At 42.1% G+C, this 24,406-nt stretch overlaps 1 protein-coding gene across 1 annotated transcript; it reads right to left on the reverse strand.

Moving 5' to 3' along the window:
• Positions 1-22,581: 22,581 nt before the first annotated feature.
• On the reverse strand, positions 22,582-23,887 carry LOC138603248 (putative nuclease HARBI1). The gene is made up of 4 exons (XM_069674942.1): positions 23,449-23,887; positions 23,234-23,346; positions 23,042-23,153; positions 22,582-22,958 (listed from the first exon to the last, which is right to left on the reverse strand). Exons 1-4 carry the CDS (start codon positions 23,885-23,887, stop codon positions 22,582-22,584), a joined length of 1,041 nt encoding a protein of 346 aa, XP_069531043.1.
• Positions 23,888-24,406: the final 519 nt, after the last annotated feature.

Consider the following 24,406-nt stretch of genomic DNA (forward strand, 5'->3'; position numbering starts at 1 on the left):
ATTTTACATTTAGTCTAATATAAGTTGTAGAGGCCTTTTTATAAAGTGATGCTGAGACAGCTGAAAGTTGATGGTTGTAAATAGAGGAAGTAGTTTTTGTACGACTCTCCTGTTATTGTCTCTCACTGTGGGTCTCTGGCACAGTAATACACAGCAGTGTCTTCAGTCTTCAGACTGTTCATCTGCAGATACACCTGCTGTCTGCTGTCGTCTCTGGAGATGGTGAACCGGCCTTGAACTGACTGAGAGTAGTATTTGTTGCTACTACCAGTGTAGATGTAAGCGATCCACTCCAGTCCTTTTCCAGGAGCCTGTCTGACCCAGGCCATATAAGCACTGCTGAATGTGAATCCAGAGGCTGTACAGGTCAGTCTGTGGGATTCTTCAGGACGTTTAATCACTGGTTCAGATTGTGTCAGAGTCTGACCATCAACACCTGGAGAGAGGATAAAAACATCAAGTGAAATCAGCTGCTGACAGATATATACGCTATGTAACATGAATATAGTGATGATCTTCACCTGCCCAGCAGACAGTTAACAGCAGCAGTCCTGTCCTGTAGTCCATCATGTTAAACTGTGTGTCCACTGTTCTCTGTCCTCCTCTCTGCAGTCACATAAGTAGAGGAGGAAGACATCACAGTTTGCATTGACTCCTCCTCACAGAGAGAAACTGGGCCACTTTAATTTACCTCACCTCTCGTGTATTAAAGTTTGCTCACATTTGTATGAAGAGACAAAAAGACTGATCATCCTTTTTGGCGCCTCATCAGAGGAAACTTGGCCTCTTCTAAGCTCCAGTAGAAGTCGTGTTTGAAGAGAAGCTGATGTTGATCATTTCTAATTGCAGACTCTCATCCACTTCTTCTGCATCCATCAAGAAGGAGGTAGAGAACAGCTGGATGTCTTTGTCAATAGCAGAAAAATGATCCCAGACACATATTTCCCTTTCTTAGCAGAGAAGTTGGCCTTTGGAAAAGCAGATTTAATTTCACACAGCGTGGGGAAGTGTGCAGCATTGAAGTTGCCTCATTGTGTCTCAAAGAGACGGAGCTTCACACAGAAGGCTTTCATGTGTGTGTAAAGCTGTGGCACAAACTGCTCTTTGGACATTGGAAGATTAGGTCCCCGTACTCAGCAGCGATTTTAGGAGAGCCTAAATTCTCTGTGATAGAGCCCTCGAGCTCGAAATATGTTGACAGTTTTCACAACAGTGTTCATCACGTCGCCAAGCTGGACCTTCTTGGCACAGAGTTATTGTCAAACGTTCTCGTCAATTCCTGCAAACAAAAAATGAACAAAGCGGCCTCTGTGCTCTCATCACATGCAATCAAGTAGAAATCAAAAGCACGAGCTTCATCTGACACTTGATGCTTTAAGTCAGCTGACAAGTCTTGGATTCGCTGGGCGACTGTGTTTCTGGACGTGCTGACGTTGAATTCCTGCATTTTCTCTGGTCACATTATTCCTGCCACTTTAGTGAGGCACTGTTTCATGAAGTCACCCTCTGAGGAAGGTTTCCCGTGTCGGGCAATGAGTTGAGCTACCTCGTATCTGGTGACTGTGGCATCTTCTTGTGTTTTGTTAGGATGGAAAAAATACTGTCGTTGAGCTAACAGGCTAGCTGCCATTTGCTTAACTTTCTGTTCTGGCTCGGCACCAGTGTAGGACGTGTCGGACTGATGCTTGGTTTCATCGTGTCGTTGAACATTGTAGTCTTTCATCACTGCAGCAGTTTCAATGCAAATCCAACAGACACACTTCCCCTTGACTTCCATGAAGAAATATTCATGTTCCCACCGTGTCTGAAACTTTCTGCACTCACTTGCTAATTTGTGTTTCTTTGGTTTTCATGTTTAATCACCCGTGGCAAAATCTTCTCTGAGTGATTGCACCTGTTTTGTGAGGACGGAGAAGCTGCCTTGTTCAAGACAGCAGCGCCGCCTAGTGTCAAAACTAAGACGTACAATACAGTCAAGCACAAGCTTTATTTTCTCATGCGGGCCATATTCCATTCTGTGTTTAGGAATTGCTGCAAATTAGAAATGGACCAAAGGCCGCTGTTGGCCCACGGGCCGTATCTCACTTCCTCTACTATCCCTTCACACATTGGCAATTAAAAAAAAAAGATATTTGATAGATGAATATAAATAAAATCTTACATATAGCCACTTTAAAGTTTTGCCAAAGTGAGTTTTTCCAACAAATCAAACCTTCAGAGTTTTTCTTTCTGTTGTTTATTTTCTCACTGAGTTCTCATCAGTTTTATTTTTCAGAACATCATTAGGAAAAAAACAGCAGGAATAAATGTGTAGAAAACATTTGTGGATATTAATGAAGCTTTAACAACAAAGTGAGGAAACGTGTGTAAGCCCTCAGAACATAGATGCCATTTAACCCCATGTTATTTAGTCAAAGACAGAAATTCCATCTTTAATGTTTCATTTGTTTCATGGAAACCTTTTTGAGACAGAGTTGTGAAGAGAAATAATGTCACTATTTCACATGTTGACACTTCACTGTATATTAAATATCTTTTTATACATTATAATCTTTGACTTTTCCTGTTTCTAAATATGTCTGTTCTGTTCTTAACAGTGAACTGTTGTTATAATCATTAGTGGTCTGAGGGCTCCTCCTCTGGTGGCTTCATGTTACAAGTGTTCAGGCACTGAGGGGTTTTTGTTCAGCTCTGCTGATGGTTTGTGTTATTGTGGCTCTCTGGCACAGTAATACACAGCAGTGTCTTCAGTCTTCAGACTGTTCATCTGCAGATACACCTGCTGTCTGCTGTCGTCTCTGGAGATGGTGAACCGGCCTTGAACTGACTGAGAGTAGAATTTGTAGCTACTACTAGTTTGAATCCAGGTGATCCACTCCAGTCCTTTTCCAGGAGCCTGTCTGACCCAGGCCATGTGGGAGCCACTGAATGTGAATCCAGAGCCTGTACAGGTCAGTCTGTGGGATTCTCCAGGACGTTTAACCACTGGTTCAGATTCTGTCAGAGTCTGACCATCAACACCTGGAGAGAGGATAAAAACATCAAGTGAAATCAGCTGCTGACAGATATATACGCTATGTAACATGAATATAGTGATGATCTTCACCTGCCCAGCAGACAGTTAACAGCAGCAGTCCTGTCCTGTAGTCCATCATGTTAAACTGTGTGTCCACTGTTCTCTGTCCTCCTCTCTGCAGTCACATAAGTAGAGGAGGAAGACATCACAGTTTGCATTGACTCCTCCTCAGGGAGGAATATCATTTGACTTTTATCTCTGTTATTTTCAGTTCATCAGACTGAAGCAGTAAGTTCTTCTCTTGTTTGACACCAGAAGATCTGCTCCCATATAAACCTCTATCAGGTGTTAACTGCCCGTGATGTTCTTTCATTATAGATCTCACTGTCGACATGTGTGGGAGGTTTTGTCTCCTTTGTTTCTGGGTATCTGCCCAGAGTTTCGATTGGTATTGAAAGCTTCATTTGTTGTAGTCTGAATAATAAAGGTGACTTCTGGTTCAGTTTCCAATGCTCACATGATTCTGATAATGATCAGTTCTATTGATGGAAACAGAAGAGTTCTTTCATGAAGTCTCAAGTTTTTCTTTCTGCTGTAACAGTGAACTGATGTTGAAATCTTTGGTGGTCTGAGGGCTCCTCCTGTGGTGGCTTCATGTTAGTGTTCACAAGGGGAGAAACTGTTTTTATCGATGATACTTGGTGCTCAAATATTGTTAAATAATAATAAATAATAATAAAAGTTAATATTTCCCAGATGTCAAGTTTTTAAAGTTCAGATTTCAGCATAAAGTTATCAGCACTATCTTGTTGCTGCCGTTTACATTCCCCCAAACAACAAATCCAAAAAGAGTGCAACAGAATTATAACTTTAAGTGTGCAGATGAAACAGTGTATTAGTATCTAAATAACTCAAATATGACAATTTCTTTTTTCTTTTTCTATTCTACTTTACAAAATGTGTCCTTTTGTTCTGTGTGTTGCAGGAATGGGCTAAAACATTGAATCATTGTGGAACTCTGTTGTGCAATGACAAATGAATGATGTTGAATTCTTGATGGAAACGACTTTAACATTCAGACGAATGAGATTAAACAAGACTTCAACATTGAATCTATAGTATGGATTTAAGAGGGGTGCTCCGATCCTGAGTTTTCAGGCCAATCACCGGATGCAGGATCTGCCGATGCCGATCACAGGGTCTTTTTGAAGCCCTGGATGGATTGTGTAGCTCTATTTATTGTTTTAACATGATCTATTCATTTATTTGACAGCACCTGTTGGAGACCCCCCCTCGCTCTGGCTCTCTGCCCTCAGTTTGTTTCCTTTCAGTTTTGCCCGACCCATTTCCAACTTTTCCGCAGGACTCTTCCTCACTCTGGCCAATTAGGCACGTTCATGCACTGTACAACAGATAAGGGGGGGGCTCGGGGGGACACCTGTTTTTCTTGGCCAGCTGCCCACCCTGCACCTGGCTTTTATACTGAGCCCAGCGAGTTTCTCAGCTTAGGATTCTATTTTTAAAGTTTTAACACTTTAGATTATAAAAACTTATTTTAAAACATTTGACTGAAAAACCTTAACTATAAAACATTTGACTTTAAAACTTTAACTTTAAGACATTTGAGTGTAAAACTTTAAGGCTTTAGACTATAGAAAAGTTAACTTTAAGACATTTTAACTATAAAGGCATTAGACTATAGGAAAGTTAATTTTAAGGCATTAGACTATAAGACCTTTAACTTTTAAAACATTTCATTTATAAATCTTATGGATATATAACTTCAACTCTGAAACATTTGATTATAAAGCTTCAAAAATGTTTCCAACATTATGATGACTTTGGCATCACAAGTAAATAATACAGTCCTGTTCTTTTGTTCTGTAAAGCTGAGGCAGTTTGGTGCATGTTTAGAGGGTGAAAGGTGGTGGTGGTGGGGGGTGGAGATCAGTGTCTCTCTAAGCTTATTTATTTGGCATCAATGGCAAATGTTTCTTTATAAATATAAGCATCTCTGCATTTTTGGCAGACCGCTTTTTCCTCTTGTCATCAACACTATCCCCTGCTGTGCTGAAAAGTCTTTTGCTATCTACACTTGTGCATGGTGCACCGAGGTAGGCTCGTGCTGCTTGTCACCAAGTAAAACTGCCAGACCGGTGACGCCATTTTAGTGTCGCTTAGAGAAATTGTTTTTTTGCATCATCTGATCAGCTCTTATGATCGGCCTTTAATACAGGCCACTGATCAAAGCAGTTAGTATGTATATCGGCTGATCACGATCGGTGGCCGACCAATTGGGGCACCGTTAGAATGAACATGACAGTTAATCACAATCAGTATTGCAAAAATGTGTTCCAAGTGTCCCATGTGGTGCTGGCAAATAGAGGAAGTAGTTTTTGTACGACTCTCCTGTTATTGTCTCTCACTGTGGGTCTCTGGCACATTAATACACAGCAGTGTCTTCAGTCTTCAGACTGTTCATCTGCAGATACAGCTGCTGTCTGCTGTTGTCTCTGGAGATGGTGAACCGGCCTCGAACTGACTGAGAGTAGAATTTGTCGCTACCATCATAGTAGATGTAAGCGATCCACTCCAGTCCTTTTCCAGGAGCCTGTCTGACCCAGGCCATATAAGCACTGCTGAATGTGAATCCAGAGCCTGTACAGGTCAGTCTGTGGGATTCTCCAGGACGTTTAACCACTGGTTCAGATTCTGTCAGAGTCTGAGCATCAACACCTGGAGAGAGGATGAAAACATCAAGTGAAATCAGCTGCTGACAGATATATACGCTATGTAACATGAATATAGTGATGATCTTCACCTGCCCAGCAGACAGTTAACAGCAGCAGTCCTGTCCTGTAGTCCATCATGTTAAACTGTGTGTCCACTGTTCTCTGTCCTCCTCTCTGCAGTCACATAAGTAGAGGAGGAAGACATCACAGTTTGCATGAATTTCTTTTCTGAGAGGATGATGGTCTCTCTCTCTCTCTCTTTCTCTCTCTCTCTCTTTCTCTCTCTCTGTCTCTCTCTCTCTCTCTTTCTCTCTCTCTCTCTCTCTCTCTCTGTCACATTTTTTGTCATTATTGATCCAGTTTCTTCTTCTTATAACTTTATTCAGAATTGAATAGAAAATATAACAACCACAGACTTCATGTAATAAATGCAGATCTACAGTTTTCTCATTCTCTGACACATGAACAGAAACCCTTCTTTTCTTTGTGACTCTATAAAATGAACAAACGTTTCAGTGCAATCAGAGACAGTCGAAGGTTTTTCAATGTTTTTAACCACATAGATTTCAGGGTTAAGTCCTCATATTTACTAAACTGGACAGAAGTTTCTCCTACTCATCACATGACTGTTTTGAGTGTCTATGAAGAATTATAGAATAATGTGTTGTTTCCTCGTTTTTGACGCCATAGGGACACAATACATTTCTGTTATGTGATAAACTAATTGATGAATGGAGCCTGAATATTTTGATTTATTGCCATGACTGCCTCACTGTGATTGTTGTTCAAAGGACAGTAAAGGACTGTTTGAAGATATGTGGACACAGTTTCACCTCAAATACAGAGAATTTAATCAACATAGTGTCAAACAGAAAACAGTCTTTGTCCATCATCTGTAAACATTGCTTCACAGTAAAAACACACACACATTATTTTTCTTCATAAGAGGAAAAACAACTTTCTATATTAATGTTGATTTTCAGGTTGAATGTGAATTTCAGATTCAGCTGAATGAGATGAAAAAAGATCCCAACATTGAGTCAATCAGTGGAATTTCTATCACTGCCAGATAATTGAATGAATGTGAGTCACAGTAATGCTGGTTTGATTAGATTTCACACTCACGAGGAAACTACAGAGAAAGTAACTTTAGTGAGAAACAGGAAGTATGTTTGAGCACTTTAATGAATCTCATTCCAATCCACTCCAGTGCTTTCCCTGCAGGCTGTCTGATCCAGGCTGTCCAGTAGGTGCTAAGAGAATAAGAGACCTGACAGGTGATGGTCAGACGTTGACCTGGCTGCACAGTCACAGAGGCTGGCTGTGTCAACTGTTCACACTTCACACCTGTTAAAATAAAGAACATGTTTTGTAAGAAATGATCAAGTTAAAGTGCAAAAGAAGAACTGTTGACTTTGACAAATCCAGAGAGACTCACATCCAGCTGCCAACAGCAGCAGCAGAGCTACAGAAAACATGCTTTATGTTAAAGTGACGTGCTGTGAACTCCACTGACAGCCTGATGTGAAGCTTTTATAGCCGAGTAACAAGGAAGCTCACTGAGTTTGCATAGAGTCAAACATATGAAGCATCAGTGTTGCTCTGACTATATGAAAGCATGACTGTAAATCACCTCTGCTTTACATAAGATACATCTGAGTTTTGCATTGACTCCTCCTCACCAGAACGTACAGCTGGAAATGAGTTGATACGTGACTAAAGTTCCTCAAGATCGAGCAGCTAAGAGTCATTTAATATTCACAAATCAGCCATAACACTAAGTGATCTTCGACCAAAAGTCCCAGGAACTTCTCTTAAAGGAACTAAATAGATCCTGTGGCCCTTTTGTTATCTGCTTTTCCACAGCAGTCTAAAGTCCCGGGAAGATTATGCAAATCTGGCCAGTGACATGGGGAGAAGCAGTAAAAGTAACTTCTCTACACCGCCAGTCCAGTAGGTAGCGGTAATGCACCTTTAAGCTGGTTTGCCAACCGCCATTATATCTCAAAGAAGAAGAAGAAGGTATCATCATTTGTGCAACACTACAGTTAGCCTGTTAGCATGGAGGAGATTCAACTTATGCTGGGTTCGATCCTGCTTAATTGCATTGCAAATGGATTGAGCAGGAAAGCTCGCGTCTCCTGCTTCAATTTGAACACCATTAGAAACGGATGATGGCACGCCGTATAAATAACACAGCAGCAGCCCACGGGTCTATTTGTATTTATTTCGTAAGGAAGCGTGTCGCTCCGCCTGAACTATCTATCCTACTTTTTCATAAGGGAGTCTGATCCTAGAGTGGTAGAAGTAAAAGAAGGGTTTGTTATGTTAAAGGAAAATAGACTTAAAAGTGCAAATGGGTAAGAAATATGATTGTTAATTGTTTTTATGGACATAAAAACACTGCATTAATCTGGTATAATGTCCTGTATTGTTTAATACCGAAATAAATATTGCAGAACAAATAAAAAGTATATCGCTATGTATGTTTTTTTTATCATTATTGTGCAGCCCTCGTGTGTGAAATAAAATGCTGTGAGTACTTGACCAATCAGAAATGATCAGCACTGCAGGCCCTGCCCTGAATGTTCCTGGACCTTTGGAAAGTACTACCCCCTGAGCAGGGGCTTTTCAGGGGGGTAAGTCAATTACCCTGGAACTAAATTTAGACTCTGGTTCCTGCTGTCGAAACGTACATAGTTCCTCAAAAGGTTCCTAGTTCCTGGGGAAAGTTCCTGCTGTCGCCAGTCACCTATTATGACCACTGACAGGTCAAGTGAATGACATCAATTACCTCGTTACAATGGCCCCTGTCAGTGGGTGGGATATGTTAGGCAGCAAGGGAACATTTTGTCATCGAGGTTGGTGTGGAGAAAGCAGGAAAACAATTTGTCAAGTGTAAGAATGTGAGCGACTTTGATAAGAGCCAAGTTGTGATGGCTGGACGACTGGGTCAGAGCATCTCCAGAACTGCAGCTCTTGTGGGAGTTGATGCTGGTTCTGATAGACAGGTGTCAGAACACACAGAGCATCACATTGTTGTGTATTGTGACGACCCCACCTTGTGGTTGCTTGTTGGCTCTTTGTAGTTTGTGTTTCAGATGCCATTGGGTGTGGTTGTGTCATCACGATTGGGAACACCTGGGCCTGGTGTTCCCAATCCTATTTAAGCGTCCCTCAGTCTGTCTTGGACGGGAGTTGGAGAACTGTCTGCTCCCCACTCGGCCACGCTCTTTAATCTTATGTTTTTTCATGTTCACATAATAAGAATTATATTCTTCTTAATAAGAATTATATTCTTCTTTCTGCTCCTTTCCTTTCCTTTCCTTTTCAGACATGAAGGGCATGGATTTTTTATTTGAAATGTGTATTGTGGATTTGTGTACCGGTTTTGTGGTATGTTGTGCATTTTTCATGAAAGGAAGGAATGAATAAATAAATAAATAAATAAATAAATGTTTCCACACAACACCCCACATCGCATAACCTCACTCATGCACACACACTAGCACCACTGACTCACTACTTCCATAATGTTGGTTCATTTGAGCATTTTTGTGTTAGGTCACAATAAATTAATTATTGTTTTGAATGAACTCCTGTTTACCTCCCGTTCTTTGTTAGTGGTCCTGAGCCGACCATGACAGTATGGTGCTGCTTAGCCGCAGACCGATCAGCTGTTTTTTTTGTCATTGAAAATCAGCTCTGTGATCATTATTACATTTTTATTTGTTATATTTTACATTTAGTCTAATATAAGTTGTAGAGGCCTTTTTATAAAGTGATGCTGAGACAACTGAAAGTTGATGGTTGTAAATAGAGGAAGTAGTTTTTGTACGACTCTCCTGTTATTGTCTCTCACTGTGGCTCTCTGGCACAGTAATACACAGCAGTGTCTTCAGTCTTCAGACTGTTCATCTGCAGATACACCTGCTGTCTGCTGTCGTCTCTGGAGATGGTGAACCGGCCTTGAACTGACTGAGAGTAGTATTTGTAGCTACCATCATAGTAGATGTAAGCGATCCACTCCAGTCCTTTTCCAGGAGCCTGTCTGACCCAGGCCATGTGAGAGCTGCTGAAGTCTAATCCAGAGGCTGTACAGGTCAGTCTGTGGGATTCTCCAGGACGTTTAACCACTGGTTCAGATTCTGTCAGAGTCTGAGCATCAACACCTGGAGAGAGGATAAAAACATCAAGTGAAATCAGCTGCTGACAGATATATACGCTATGTAACATGAATATAGTGATGATCTTCACCTGCCCAGCAGACAGTTAACAGCAGCAGTCCTGTCCTGTAGTCCATCATGTTAAACTGTGTGTCCACTGTTCTCTGTCCTCCTCTCTGCAGTCACATAAGTAGAGGAGGAAGACATCACAGTTTGCATTGACTCCTCCTCACAGAGAGAAAAGGAGTGTTTTGGGGGCAGGTGGGAGATTTTCTTTGTGTGGCCTCGACATATTTAGTCATATTTGATCATCATGTTTCCTCTGTTCTAACTGCAGTGTGGTCGGGCAAAGCAAGAAAACTCCACGTAGAAAATGATCATGTACAGTTTCTTCATTCTTTGGAACATAAAAGAAATCGTCCTTCTTTTATTCCTGAATATGAAACACCTCAAATTTCACTGTGTTGAATAACATAGCTTTCAGAATTTAATCTAGAGTCTAATATTTACTGACATTTTTAATTGAACCAGAGTCACTCGTATTATTGGTGCCCGAGCACCGATGGGTGCAAAGACCCTTTCTTTTTATCCCAAATGAAGCGCAAATTTCGCAGCTTAAACATGCCGAAAAACTCACCACATTTGGATTGTGCATCAGGTCTGACGAAAAGTTTGCTATTTTGTGTTTTATGCACATGGGCGTGGCAAAATGGCTCCATAGCGCCCCCTAGAAAATTTCAAAAAGGGGTCCCCATATAGGTTACTTTGACCTACACGTGTGAATTTTGGTAGGTATATATAGCAGGTCAAGATGCACAAAACAGCCTTTTGCACCCTTACCTCAAACCCAACAGGAAGTCATCCATTTTGCTTTGAATTTCAAAATAAGGCTTGTTTTTGGTGATTTACAGTGGTCATACTTCAACGACTTCCTCGTAGGGACTTCATCTGATCCTTTTCAAACTCAGTTTATTGACACACTGGACATTCAAAGTTATTACAAGCTTGAGGCCTAAAACAGAAAATCATTGTAACTCCCATACACAATGTTCAATGTTCTTTATATTTTACATGTATGATGGCAACTGGCAACTCATATCTGAACCAGCTGAGAAGGAGAATACACCTTTCTCTCCTCACTGACGATCTTTAACTCATGGTTCAGCAGTTTAGAGCCTGTTTTTATCTTGACGATTTACAAAAGTGTGAGACGGGGAGCTATAATGTTTATGTAGTTACATTATCAGATGGTAATTTCTGCCCCATCCCATAAAAACAGAAACAAACTGTTTCTAGGTATCACAAGATGAAGCTTCTCTCTGATTCTTCTGTACTGATGTCGGCTGCAGTAAAGGTGAAACTAGATCTGCTTTGATACTTTGAAATATTGAACTCTCTGATTCTGTGAGTTACATAAACATTTATCTTATCTACTAATCAGAGAGTATTGTCTTTATAAAGTTAACATTTAGTGAGGTAGCTGAGTCTCTGAGTTTTTATGCAGGTGTGTTGGTGGTTTGTATCACAGTGGAGCTGACACGCACACAGTAATACACAGCAGTGTCTTCAGGCTGCACATTCTCACAGATTTTGGAAATACTTGTTGATAAATACTGAAAACATTCATCAAACAGGAGAAATGATGTTTGAAGTAACAGGTTCATGCTCAATTATTTCATAATACATCCACATGCATTAAAAGTGCTGTCACGCCCGGCCCAGGGGAAACTGAAGCACACAGGTGACCCCCTCCTTTTCCTCACTCCCAAGGAAGACCAGTCAAACCAATATGCAGTCCACAATCTCTGATTTATTTAATCCAACACAAAGCATAAACAATCTTCAGGGAGAGCAAGGCCAAAACAACCAACAGAACCTCTTACCCAAAACCAATTTTTCTCACCTCAATAAAGAAAATGCAGAGTTCTTACCTAACTCCCTAACAGAAAACAGGAGCAAAAGAAGGGTGAAAAGTAACTTCTCCTCTGCCCTACTATTACCAGGACTGCTTTTCAGATTTTTATTTATTTTTTGGGCTTTTTTTTATTAGATTGGACAGCTGAAGATAGACAGGAAATATTGGGAGGAGAGGGTGGGGGATGACACGCACCAAATGATCGGCAGATCGGGAGTCTAACCTGCGATCAGTGCAATAAGGGCTGTAGCCTCTGTACATGGGACGCCTGCTCTACCAGCTGAGCTAAATCAGCGGCCCTGCTTTTCAGACTTTAAATATATATTTACTCTATTTACAATATTTACACAATTTCGCTCAAGCGATCATCCACTTGTCTCAAAGACGCTGCAACACTACGTTCGGGTTGGGAGTGAAGAAAGGAGGCGGGGCAAAGTCTACTTCTGCAGCTCGATTTTAAAACAGGCGCCACAAGTTTTCCCCCAATCACAAACAGCCACCTGCAACACAGCACCGAGAGAGAAAACACACACAAAACGAGAGACAATAGCACCCACCCCAGGCAAGGAGGCAGAGCCACATCATTACTCTCAATACAACAGCTGGACTCATAATATGACTCAGTCATAACAAATACATCCTCCATTTATGAAAGTGATGCTGGTCAGTTTAGTTTCATACAAGTCTCTTACATTTAAACATGTTTTAAGTATTCATACACTAACACATTTATTTTTATATCTGACATAACCATTCAAATGTTTTCATTACTTCTGTATATAAATGTTACATACACTATTTAAAGCCTGTTTGTCCCACTGAGACTGTTGTTATAATCATTAGTGGTCTGAGGGCTCCTCCTCTGGTGGCTTCATGTTACAAGTGTTCAGGCACTGAGGGGTTTTTGTTCAGCTCTGCTGATGGTTTGTGTTATTGTGACTCTCTGGCTCTCTTCTTCATGAGAGGAAAAACAACTTTCTATATTAATGTTGATTTTCAGGTTGAATTTGAATTTCAGATTCAGCTGAATGAGATGAAAAAAGATCCCAACATTGAGTCAATCAGTGGAATTTCTATCACTGCCAGATAATTGAATGAATGTGAGTCACAGTAATGCTGGTTTGATTAGATTTCACACTCACGAGGAAACTACAGAGAAAGTAACTTTAGTGAGAAACAGGAAGTATGTTTGAGCACTTTAATGATGATGATCACTGAAAAACTCTCTGAAGTCCTGCAATTAAAATATCATGTAACATGTTAATAAAACAAGATTAGATTTAGAGATTGATTTGGATTAATATTAATGTCCTTCAAATGTAAAAAAAATATATAGTTATTATTGTAATGATGTTGCTGCTGGTGATAAATAGAGGAAGTAGTTTTTGTACGACTCTCCTGTTATTGTCTCTCACTGTGTCTCTTCTGGCACAGTAATACACAGCAGTGTCTTCAGTCTTCAGACTGTTCATGTGCAGATACAGCTGCCGTTTGTTGTTGTCTCTGGAGACGGTGAACCGGCCTCGAACTGACTGAGAGTAGTGTTTGTCGCTACCATCAGTATCAGCAGCGATCCACTCCAGTCCTTTTCCAGGAGCCTGTCTGACCCAGTTCATCCAGTGGCTGCTGAAGTCTAATCCATAGGCTGCACAGATCAGTCTGTGGGATTCTCCAAACCCTTTAACCACTGGTTCAGATTGTCTCAGAGTCTGACCATCAACACCTGGAGAGAGGATAAAAACATCAAGTGAAATCAGCTGCTGACAGATATATACGCTATGTAACATGAATATAGTGATGATCTTCACCTGCCCAGCAGACAGTTAACAGCAGCAGTCCTGTCCTGTAGTCCATCATGTTAAACTGTGTGTCCACTGTTCTCTGTCCTCCTCTCTGCAGTCACATAAGTAGAGGAGGAAGACATCACAGTTTGCATTGACTCCTCCTCACAGAGAGAAAAGGAGTGTTTTTGGGGCAGGTGGGAGATTTTCTTTGTGTGGCCTCGACATATTTAGTCATATTTGATCATCATGTTTCCTCTGTTCTAACTGCAGTGTGGTCGGGCAAAGCAAGAAATCTTAATGTAGAAAATGATCATGTACAGTTTCCTCATTCTTTGGAACATAAAAGAAATCTTCCTTCTTTTATTCCTGAATATGAAACACCTCAAATTTCACTGTGTTGAATAACATAGCTTTCAGAATTTAATCTAGAATCTAATATTTACTGACATTTTTAATTGAACCAGAGTCACTCGTATTATTGGTGCCCAAGCACCGATGGGTGCAAAGACCCTTTCTTTTTACCCCAAATGAAGCGCAAATTTCACAGCTTAAACATGCCGCAAAACTCACCACATTTGGATTGTGCATCAGGTCTGACGAAAAGTTTGCTATTTTGTGGGTTACGCACATTGGCGTGGCAAAATGGCTCCATAGCGCCCCCTAGAAAATTTCAAAAAGGGGTCCCCATATAGGTTACTTTGACCTACACGTGTGAATTGTCGTAGGTATATATAGCAGGTCAAGATGCACAAAATAGCCTCTTGTTTTTGGTGATTTACAGTGGTCATACTTTAACGAATTCCTCGTAGGTACTTCATCCGATCCTTTTCAAACTCAGTCAGTGTATTGACAACACACTGGACATTCAAAGTTATTACAAGCTTGAGTTTTCATCAAAGGGCGGGGCCTTGGCGGGGGGTCAAAGGCCAAAAACAGAAAATCATTGTAACTCCCATACACAATGTTCAATGTTCTTCATCTTTTACATGTATGATAACAGTCCCTGCCTGAACACAACTACATGAAAACATTTCCCATCAGTCCTAGCGCCCCCTACTGGCAACAGGAAATTACATGTTTTACTCTCCAAGCTTCTCCTCCAAGTTGGTAAGACACATCAACATCAAACTTTGGCCAGGAAAGCCTTAAGACCTTGATCAAGGTTTGTGAAAAAACACGGTGAGGTTTCAACAGACGTCGTGACCCTGGTGCCGTGGCGAAGATAACCTTCGCCATGATGCCTCGCCTAACATCAAGGCTTTGATAACGTGGCTGTACTTCATCATCTCTGCACCAAATTTCATATGCTTGAGTCCCGCCCTGAACAGAGTCATTTTTTCATGATAGCTATAGTGCCACACACTGGTGACAGCCTGTATCAACCCTCATATGCATTGTCCAATCTCCTCACAAATTTTTCATTAGGGTACTGCCCTGAACAGATCTGCATATAAATTTTCACTCATACTCTTGGCGCCACCTAGTGGAAAGAGGCAGTAGTAACTCACATATACAATTTTCAATCAGCTTCAAATTTCATTTGCTTGATTAAAGTCTCGGCCTGAACAGATCTACAAAGGAATTTGGGTCATGCTGATAGCACCACCTACTGGTTAACAGCCCCTGGCTGCAGCACATGCTGTGGCTCATGCACACCCTGCTGCTGCAGCACGAGAGAAACTGGCCCACTTTAATTTACCTCACCTCTCGTGTATTAAAGTTTGCTCACATTTGTATGAAGAGACAAAAAGACTGATCATTCTTTTTGGCGCCTCATCAGAGGAAACTTGGCCTTTTCAGAATCAGGTTTATTGCCAAGTAGGTTCACACATACAAGGAATTAGTTTTGGTCGTTTTGGTGCAGAACCATTAAGACAGAACTAGAATAAAATACGTAAAAGACTTCAATAGAATAAGATAAAAAATAGGCAATAAGCATAAAAATGTAAAAAACAACACGTATAACACAAAATATGTACAACAGGTGTGAATTAAAAATTAAAAACTGTACATATGTGCAGGATATAAGTGAGTGCAAAAGCTTGCGGTATAAAGTTAAAGATAAGAATAAAAATAGTGCAGCGTATAGACAATATAAAAGTCCAGTGTGCGTTAATGTAACGCATAGTCTGAATTAGAGTCTTAAACAATCGTGGAATGTTGAGTGACTGAGAGGCTGCATGAGAGTCCATGTCACGTGGGGGGGTGGGGTGGGGTCGGGGCCTTGTTGACGAGGCTGGCAGCAGAGAAGAAACTGTTCCTGTGACGGGAGGTTTTCGTCCTGATGGAGCGCAGCCTCTTGCCAGAGCGGGTCCTGGAGGTGTACAGGTCCTCGAGAGATGGCAGATTGCAGCCAATCACCCTCTCTGCAGAGCGGATGATACGCTGCAGCCTGCCCTGGTGAGCTGCCCGAGCTGTCCGAGACCCTTCCAGACTGAGCCAGCATCTCCGCCTGAAAACTGCTGTTGTAGTTTATCAGAGTACAGACGCTTAGCTTCTCTCACCGCCCGGCTGAAGGTGTATTTAGCCTGTTTGTAGCCGTCTCTGTCCCCACTCCTTAATGCCTCCCCCTTTAACTGCCTCAGCCGTCTGAGTTTGGCTGTTAACCAGGGCTTGTCGTTGTTGTAACTCACCGTGGTGCGTGATGTTACACAGCAGTCCTTACAGAAGCTGATGTATGACGTCACAGCCTCTGTACACTCATCCAGACTGTTGGTAGCAGTCCTGAAAGCGTCCCAATCCGTGCAGTTTAAGCACACCTGAAGATCCTCCACAGCTTCACTGGTCCACTTTTTTGATGTCCTCAAAGCAAACTCATGTAGATGCGTAGATGCAAACTCATGTAGATGCGTAGATGCACGAGCGTGCCGTCCCGTTTCCCTCTCCTCCTGCATTTCACTGCATTGGCAAAGGTGAGGGCACCTTTAACCAGAATGTCCAAGTATTCCTAGGATTCTATAAGGAAAGAGGGAAATAAGTCCGATGGTGTTGTAGTCCTTATGTCCATGAGCTCTTCTCTGGTGTAAGAGCTGCGTGTGTTTTGGCAAAAAATGGTATTTACAAACAAAACAAGACAAAACATGGCACCAACACATCGAGGCAGCCATCCGCGGCGCCATTTTTTCCAAGCTCCAGTAGAAGCATCCCTCAAGAAGGATGTAGAGAACAGCTGGATGTCTTTGTCAATAGCAGAAAAATCTTGGAAGTGCAGATTGAATTCTGTCCAAAGAGATGTGATCCCAGACACATATTTCCCTTTCTTAGCAGAGAAGTTGGCCTTTGGAAAAGCAGATTTAATTTCACACAGCGTGGGGAAGTGTGCAGCATTGAAGTTGCCTCATTGTGTCTCAAAGAGACGGAGCTTCACACAGAAGGCTTTCATGTGTGTGTAAAGCTGTGGAACAAACTGGTCTTTGCCTTGTGGGCTCTTGTTCAGTGTGTCAAGATGACCAGTCAGATGAACTAAAAACGCCAGGTCTGCCAACCATAGAGGGTCACTCACTTCATGAAGAGGTCGGTCCTTCTCTTTCAAAAACTGGTCGATTTCTGATCTCAGGGAATAAAAACTGCTGCAGCACGGAGCCACGACTTAGCCAGCGCACGTCAGAGTGGAAGAGTAGGTCCCCGTATTCAGCATCGATTTCAGGAGAGCCTAAATTCTCTGTGATAGAGCCCTCGAGCTCGAAATATGTTGACAGTTTTCACAACAGTGTTCATCACGTCGCCAAGCTGGACCTTCTTGGCACAGAGTTATTGTCAAACGTTCTCGTCGATTCCTGCAAACAAAAAATGAACAAAGTGGCCTCTGTGCTCTCATCACATGCAATCAAGTAGAAATCAAAAGCACAAGCTTCATCTGACACTTGATGCTTTAAGTCAGCTGACAAGTCTTGGATTCGCTGGGCGACTGTGTTTCTGGACGTGCTGACGTTGAATTCCTGCATTTTCTCTGGTCACATTATTCCTGCCACTTTAGTGAGGCACTGTTTTATGAAGTCACCCTCTGAGGAAGGTTTCCCGTGTCGGGCAATGAGTTGAGCTACCTCGTATCTGGTGACTGTGGCATCTTCTTGTGTTTTGTTAGGATGGAAAAAATACTGTTGTTGAGCTAACAGGCTAGCTGTCATTTGCTTAACTTTCTGTTGTGGCTCGGCACCAGTGTAGGACGTGTCGGACTGATGCTTGGTTTCATCGTGTCGTTGAACATTGTAGTCTTTCATCACTGCAGCAGTTTCAATGCAAATCCAACAGACACACTTCCCCTTGACTTCCATGAAGAAATATTCATTTTCCCACCGTGTCTGAAACTTTCTGCACTCACTTGCTAATTTGTGTTTCTTTGGTTTTCATGTTTAATCACCCGTGGCAAAATCTTCTCTGAGTGATTGCACCTGTTTTGTGAGGACGGAGAAGCTGCCTTGTTCAAGACAGCAGCGCCGCCTAGTGTCAAAACTAAGACGTACAATACAGTCAAGCACAAGCTTTATTTTCTCATGCGGGCCATATTCCATTCTGTGTTTAGGAATTGCTGCAAATTAGAAATGGACCACAGGCCGCTGTTGGCCTACGGGCCACATCTCACTTCCTCTACTATCCCTTCACACATTGGCAATTAAAAAAAAAAGATATTTGATTGATGAATATAAATAAAATCTTACATATAGCCACTTTAAAGTTTTGCCAAAGTGAGTTTTTCCAACAAATCAAACCTTCAGAGTTTTTCTTTCTGTTGTTTATTTTCTCATCAGATATTTCAGAACATCATTAGGAAAAAAACAGCAGGAATAAATGTGTAGAAAACATTTGTGGATATTAATGAAGCTTTAACAACAAAGTGAGGAAACGTGTGTAAGCCCTCAGAACATAGATGCCATTTAACCCCATGTTATTTAGTCAAAGACAGAAATTCCATCTTTAATGTTTCATTTGTTTCATGGAAACCTTTTTGAGACAGAGTTGTGAAGAGAAATAATGTCACTATTTCACATGTTGACACTTCACTGTATATTAAAGATATTTTTATACATTATAATCTTTGACTTTTCCTGTTTCTAAATATGTCTGTTCTGTTCTTAACAGTGAACTGTTGTTATAATCATTAGTGGTCTGAGGGCTCCTCCTCTGGTGGCTTCATGTTACAAGTGTTCAGGCACTGAGGGGTTTTTGTTCAGCTCTGCTGATGGTTTGTGTTATTGTGGGTCTCTGGCACAGTAATACACAGCAGTGTCTTCAGTCTTCAGACTGTTCATCTGCAGATACACCTGCTGTCTGCTGTTGTCTCTGGAGACGGTGAACCAGCCTTGAACTGACTGAGAGTAGGATTTGGTGCTGCCGCCAGCATCAGCAGCGACCCACTCCAGTCCTTTTCCAGGAGCCTGTCTGACCCAGTGCATCCAGTAGCTGCTGAGTGTGAATCCAGAGGCTGTAAACAAGGATAAACAAAAATGATGCAATGACGATTGTTTGAACTTGATGAGAGCTTAATTTAATGTCCTTTCAGCCGTGAGTAGATTTGAGATCAACAGTCTCAACAACTCTGTTGTAGTCAGCTCCATAAGCGCACAGTGCACGTTTCTGTTCAAGTAGACTCTGTAGCATAAATAACGAAATGTTCCATCGGGTGGGTACGTCTTGCTCAAGTCTTTTGATAGACTGACTCAGTTGTTTCTGGATACTTTGAAGTCGCCAGTAGGCAAGCTGGGAGTGTTGGCCAACGATGCGTCTTTCAGGGGCTATTAAATGCTTCAAATGTGATGCTTCATTGTGACGAAACTCCTTCGGCAACGGGAAGCTGGAGTGTACGCTCCATGTACGGCAGGCTGGGTAAATCCGTATCCCTCATGGCCTTTTCCATGTTCTTGGCATTATCTCTTAGAATAACGTGCACTTTTTCCTTCGGTATCCCCGTTGCTCGTAACATGTCACTGAATGCAACTGTGGTGTGTGACCTGCAGAACTCTTGAGGATAAAGGACAACTTTGTTTAGTTTGAAGTTTTGATCAATAAACTGCCCAGTTAGGCTCAACATGGACATGAGACACACACTCGAACTCCACATGTCACTTGTGAAACCACTGATCAAACCAGTTAGTATGTATATCGGCTGATCACGATCGGTGGCCGACCAATTGGGGCACCGTTAGAATGAACATGACAGTTAATCACAATCAGTATTGCAAAAATGTGTTCCAAGTGTCCCATGTGGTGCTGGCAAATAGAGGAAGTAGTTTTTGTACGACTCTCCTGTTATTGTCTCTCACTGTGGGTCTCTGGCACAGTAATACACAGCAGTGTCTTCAGTCTTCAGACTGTTCATCTGCAGATACAGCTGCTGTCTGCTGTCGTCTCTGGAGATGGTGAACCGGCCTTGAACTGACTGAGAGTAGCGTTTGCTGCTACTACTGGTTTGAATCCAGGCGATCCACTCCAGTCCTTTTCCAGGAGCCTGTCTGACCCAGGCCATGTGGGAGCCACTGAATGTGAACCCAGAGCCTGTACAGGTCAGTCTGTGGGATTCTCCAGGACGTTTAACCACTGGTTCAGATTGTGTCAGAGTCTGACCATCAACACCTGGAGAGAGGATGAAAACATCAAGTGAAATCAGCTGCTGACAGATATATACGCTATGTAACATGAATATAGTGATGGTCTTCACCTGCCCAGCAGACAGTTAACAGCAGCAGTCCTGTCCTGTAGTCCATCATGTTAAACTGTGTGTCCACTGTTCTCTGTCCTCCTCTCTGCAGTCACATAAGTAGAGGAGGAAGACATCACAGTTTGCATTGACTCCTCCTCACAGAGAGAAAAGGAGTGTTTTGGGGGCAGGTGGGAGATTTTCTTTGTGTGGCCTCGACATATTTAGTCATATTTGATCATCATGTTTCCTCTGTTCTAACTGCAGTGTGGTCGGGCAAAGCAAGAAAACTTCATGTAGAAAATGATCATTTACAGTTTCTTCATTCTCTGGAACATAAAATAAATCTTCCTTCTTTTATTCCTGAATATGAAACGCCTCAAATTTCACTGTGTTGAATAACATAGCTTTCAGAATTTAATCTAGAATCTAATATTTACTGACATTTTTAATTGAACCAGAGTCACTCGTATTATTGGTGCCCGAGCACCGATGGGTGCAAAGACCCTTTCTTTTTATCCCAAATGAAGCGCAAATTTCGCAGCTTAAACATGCCGAAAAACTCACCACATTTGGATTGTGCATCTGGGGTCCATTTCACAAAGCAGGTTCACCATCTCTGAGTCTAACCCTGAACTCTGAGTTGATCTACTCTGAGTTTTCCGGTTCCAGAACAGCTGATTTGAGTTAGTTTGATCAACTCAGAGTAGTTTCACCTGGAGTTAAGCGCGTGCACCACAACTATAAAAAGACAGCATCAGTGGAGCCCCGATTCGACGAGTCACCATGGCAATGGGGAAGGGGAGGGCTGCGTTTTTCACCCCACTTAAACTGGACATTTTAATGCGCTCATACGGCGAGTTTGAACATGTTTTTAGAAGGAAGTGCAACACCGCTGCAGCTGCAAAAGAGAGGGAGATGGCGTGGGAGAACATCGCTGCTCGGGTCAATGCGTAAGTTTAAATGTAGTCCTTTGCAATCACAATAATATTACAGGGGAAAACTGCTTCAGTGGTAGCCTATTAATTTATTTCATTTAGGTGCAATCCCGCGGGGGAGAAGCGCACTTGGCAGCAGCTTAAGATGAAATATAAAAACATTGTTCAAACAGGTAAGACCTCGGCATAACCTCATGGGGGTACCTCATTTTGATCATGTTTTACATTGTAAAGTAAATATTAAGTGGCTGTTTGACTGTGCAGTTGTTTTATCCCCAACATAATGCTGTTTTCACAAACATAAATGTCTTCTTATCTATATCATGTTCTGTTAAATAATTAAGCCTATTTAAACTAACACAGACTTCTACTCAGCCAACAGAAAGAAGGCAGATGCCCGTAAAACGGGTGGTGGCCCAGCACCGCCACCTCTAACAGAGGCAGAGAAGCTGGCCCTTAGCCAGAATTTAGGAAGGCCAGTGGCTGAGGGAATCCCTGGAGGGAGCTCATCCTCTGAGCCCACCCCTCAAGACACAAGTGCCTTTATAAAATGTAATATGCCTAGGCCTATATACCTTTTTTAAGCCTATTCATACAAATATGTATTTCCCTTTCATGTCTTTTTTTCCCCTTTTGTCCAAACAGATTCTGATGGTGCTATCTGCCTGGTGGAGCCCCCTCACGCCACAACATACCTTGTAACTGTAAGTAGGCAATACTCCAAATATTTTGCCAAATGGTAGTTTAAGTATACTGAAACATATCACTCATCCAGGAAGAAGAGTATGAGGAAACTGTGTCTGCTGCCTTTACAGAGGGGGATCCAGAAAGGCCTATAGAGGTAACATCTTGATATGTTACTGATAGTTCTCTTCTCATTCACATTTCTTAACATTCTGGTGGAATATAGAGTGTGACATTTAGCCTACACTGAAGTATTAACACATTCTCATCCTTTTTAACAGGGCATGGCTGGGCAGCAGCAGGAGGGTCCCTCAACTTCCACTGCACAGATTGACACAGTGAGATGGATGTTCAGTAAACACCAGAGGTTCATTCTGTGGAATTCATGTGTAACTGTATAATTTAATGTCTTTATGTTTTCCCAGTTACCAGTAAAAGACATTTACAAAATTCACCTGCTGAAAAAAATTCAAAAAACCGACAAAGAAATGCAATACTTGGACCGCCAGATTAGGAGGGCAGACCTAGAAATTGAAATACTGGAGCACAAGTTAGAGGTAGGTGCATGGTCACAGCTGAATTATGTTAATTATGTTAACTATTGGAACATTAACTAAACTAGCCCTTGTATTTGTAGGAAATAAAGAAGACTAAATGAAATTTGTATTATGTCTTTATTTGACTGCTGTGGTGGTGGTGATGATGGTGATGATTAGTCTCTGAAGTGGTTATGGCATATGGTGTCTCTGACTGCTCTGCCGTCCTGCATAGCTGGCAGGTGGATGGGGTCATCATCAAGGTCTTCGATTTGTAGGGCAGGGTGTTGCTCTCCTCTAATAGTGGCAATATTATGAAGAACAACACATGCCACAATAATATCACAGGCCCTCTCAGGGGTCACCCTAAGGTGACGTAGGCACTGGAAACGGGCTTTCAGCAGGCCTATGGTCATCTCCACCCGGGCTCTCGTCCTGCAGTGAGCCCGGTTGAAGTTCTGTTGGGGGCCTGGTTCAGGGTCAGGGTAAGGGGTCAGCAGCCTAGGTTGGCATGGGTAACCCCTGTCACCCAGCAGAAGGCCATCAAACTCTCCTGTAATGTATAGTGGATACATTAGAGTATATTAAATGAGGGAGACGAGTGAATTATATTGTGCAAATCTTTAGGCTGCTTACCACGTTGCAGTCTGTTGCTCAGGTTAGACTCGCGATAAATCCTTGAGTCATGAACAGACCCAGGCCACTTGGCCACCACATTGGAAATGATGTATGCAGCATCACATATGATCTTGACAGTGCAGAGAATGACAGATGTTGAACTATGATGCACTCTTTAACATTTTGAAACAGTAGTCAATCTTCATGTACCTGCACATTTATACTGTGAATTGACTTCCTATTCACATAATCTGCTTCATTATGTGACGGAGCCGTGATGGGGATGTGTGTGCCATCTATGCAGCCAATCACACTGGGAAATCCTAAAAGAAATTAAAATGACTAATCCCAGTATGAGGTTGCAGCACAATGTCATTAACAGAATATAATTTAAAATTCATTGAACGGATCTCTACATCATTCACCTGCAATCCTGTGAAACTCCTCCTTGATGGCTCTGACAGGTTTATGTCCAGGGAAAACAACGAAGATGGATAATAGCCGTTTCAGGGCGAGGCACACTTTTCTGACCGCCCTGCATACAGTTGCCTTACTCAGGTGCTCTGCATCTCCAACATTATACAAAAAACTCCCATTTGCGAAGAAACGCAGCGCAACACACAATATCTGTTGGGATGTGAGAGCATGGCTACGGTTGGTAATGTTGCAAATGTAAGGACGGATTAGGTTGTGTATGTAGATGATGGACTGTGACGTGAAACGGTACCGCTCAAAAAGATAATTGTCTGGAAATGCGAGAACATCTATGCGCGGTCTGATAACCATCTCCCGACGAATATTTAATTCTCTGCGCAGTAATGCTGCACCTTCATCCACGGGATCGTTGTCAAACGGACATGCCATGTTAGTGGAAAAAGTCGCCACCTACTGTGCCTATGGCCTAATATAAGCCTACTGACTGATTTTTTTAAATAACACACGGCAGAACTTTGCTACGCCAAAACTCGCCTGCTGACTCAATGAATGAGTAAATCAAATACCGTGTGTGGCTGAAAGAGGGCGGAGACAGAGAGAAACTCGAGGTTCATTGAGAAAAACCTGCTCCCGACCAGGTTAGGTTCATAGAGGCTGTTACTACGGTTACTGACCGAGAGCTTAAGTTACCTCTCTCTGTGAAACAGGCTAGAGTTACCCCTCTTTCTCTGGTTTGAGTTACCTCCCTTTGTGAAACGGAAAACTCAGAGTTTCCCTCATTTCAGGGTTAACAGACTCAGAGTTTTCAATAAACCTGCTTTGTGAAACGGACCCCTGGTCTGACGAAATGTTTGATATTTTGTGTTTTACGCACATGGGCGTGGCAAAATGGCTCCATAGCGCCCCCAGAAAATTTCAAAAAGGGGTCCCCATAAAGGTTACTCTGAC

Source organism: Semicossyphus pulcher, unplaced genomic scaffold (assembly GCF_022749685.1).
Source record: "Semicossyphus pulcher isolate SPU_LCO1_2020_fin unplaced genomic scaffold, fSemPul1.0.p SCAF_23, whole genome shotgun sequence".
NCBI lineage: Eukaryota > Metazoa > Chordata > Actinopteri > Labriformes > Labridae > Semicossyphus > Semicossyphus pulcher.